Source organism: Nanorana parkeri, unplaced genomic scaffold (assembly GCF_000935625.1).
Source record: "Nanorana parkeri isolate BGI_ZX_2015 unplaced genomic scaffold, ASM93562v1 scaffold886, whole genome shotgun sequence".
NCBI classification, from domain to species: domain Eukaryota; kingdom Metazoa; phylum Chordata; class Amphibia; order Anura; family Dicroglossidae; genus Nanorana; species Nanorana parkeri.
In genome coordinates, this window is record NW_017307154.1 from 607,203 (window position 1) to 608,868 (window position 1,666).

General features: G+C 39.7%; 1 protein-coding gene across 1 annotated transcript in view; it reads right to left on the minus strand.

Annotated features, from left to right (window-relative positions):
- The window catches only part of FABP7 (fatty acid binding protein 7), a 4,269-nt gene extending 2,883 nt beyond the window's left edge, over positions 1-1,386 (minus strand). The window contains exons 1-2 of the mRNA XM_018565778.1: positions 1,213-1,386; positions 732-904 (exon numbers count right to left, since the gene is read on the minus strand). Of these exons, the coding sequence (XP_018421280.1) occupies positions 732-904; positions 1,213-1,285 (246 nt within the window). The 5' untranslated portion in view covers positions 1,286-1,386. The remainder of the gene's footprint in view (positions 1-731; positions 905-1,212) is intronic.
- Positions 1,387-1,666: the final 280 nt, after the last annotated feature.

The following is a 1,666-nucleotide window of genomic DNA, read 5'->3' on the forward strand; positions in this document are numbered from 1 at the left end:
TTGAGGAGCTACTTATTACTTTCTAAGTGCTTTGAGACATTAATGGGGTGGTTTTTTTTTTCAAATAAAATAATGTAACAGCAGAACTAGCCGGAGAGCTAAAAAGTTATTTCTGTTAGTTAAACAATCAGCAGTTAACACTAGTAAAAACAAACTTCTTATAAAACGAAGCTGACAGATAGAGCTGATTTGGATTTTGGCACAGGAGCTAAAAACATTGACTATAGTTTCTCAACTCTACATGGTGTATTCTTATAGACAGTATGTTTTGTAAAATTCTCTGGACACTTCAAAATGATTTCCAACCGGTGACATTTAATTAGCAATTACATTCTCTAGGGAATAACCTGGCAACTGCTTATAAAGTAAAAATAAACATATAATTTGGAAGCGTACTTCTTGGTCATACAGTAATCACAGGAATCTTACTTTAATGAGTTCTATAGTCAAATATGCAAAACAAATTACATTGGAAAACATAGTAAAGCACCTAAAAAGCCTAAAATCCAAATACGTTCAGTTGCCTATTTAAAATACAATGCTGTTGGCAACAAAAGTCAGTCATTTCTCATTTCGTTTAACCTCACTGCTTTGAGAAAGGCACACAAAAGCCAAGTTCCAAAGCTTCAACAATCTAGAGCAAGCTGCTTTGTTCCTGCCCCCCTTCCTTGCCCATTCCCCTTCTCAATTGTATCTACTATAAGATTCTTCGTTCTCTGCCGAGCTCTCACCTTACAGTTCCTGTCATCAGCTGTGGCTTCATCAAATTCTTCCCCGAGCTTGAAGCTGATCTCTGTGTTCTTGAATGTACTCTGGGTCCTGATCACCACTTTGTCACCTTCTTGGCTAATGATGACAGTGGGTTTGGTCACATTGCCAACCTGTCTGGTAGCAAAGCCAACTCCTGGAGAGAACAGAAAGGTAAGCAGTCAGAGTTTTGGAAACAACTTCTATGGATGCAATCTAGTAAGCACTAAAATATTTAGCCAACATGAATAATTAGAGAGTTCTCCTGCGATTAGGTTATCCGCCTGCATATCAGCAGAAGTATCTACTGGCTGTAACAATCTACCAGCTGACTTCATGAGTACAGACTGCAGGTGGTTAATAGGAGGCACGTTACAGAAGGCTGGCTTGATGCTCAGTACACGTTGTCTCCGTTATCTATAGCAGATGCTGCACAAATCTGCAGATTAAAGGATGCACACACACCTAGGGCTTTCATGTACTCATCAAAGTTCTGGCTGTCAACCAGTTTCCAGGTGGCACAGAAAGCATCTACCATTTTAGCAGCAGGTATGTAAGAGAGAGCACTGTGTAAGGTTTAAATGGCTTTTTTTCCCTTGGCTAGGAGATGCTCTGTCCTGCTTTACATGGCAGCCCTACTTATTGGGAGACTTGCAACTGCTGATGGGGGCTGGACCTTTGCTAGAAGAAAGGGGTCCAACACTACCCATCCTCAAAGACCAATCGCCTGACAAGAGGTGTGGCATGGATAATACTCCAAGCTCACACAAAGGGTCAGGAAATTAAATGCTTGGCTCGCAGCCCGTGAACTAATTTCAGAAGAGGTCATTTTAGGGAAGAAAAGTTACATTTTATGTTTTTACAAATATAGATGTCTAAAAAGGTTTAAAAAATATTTTGCCTCATTTTTATGAAACAA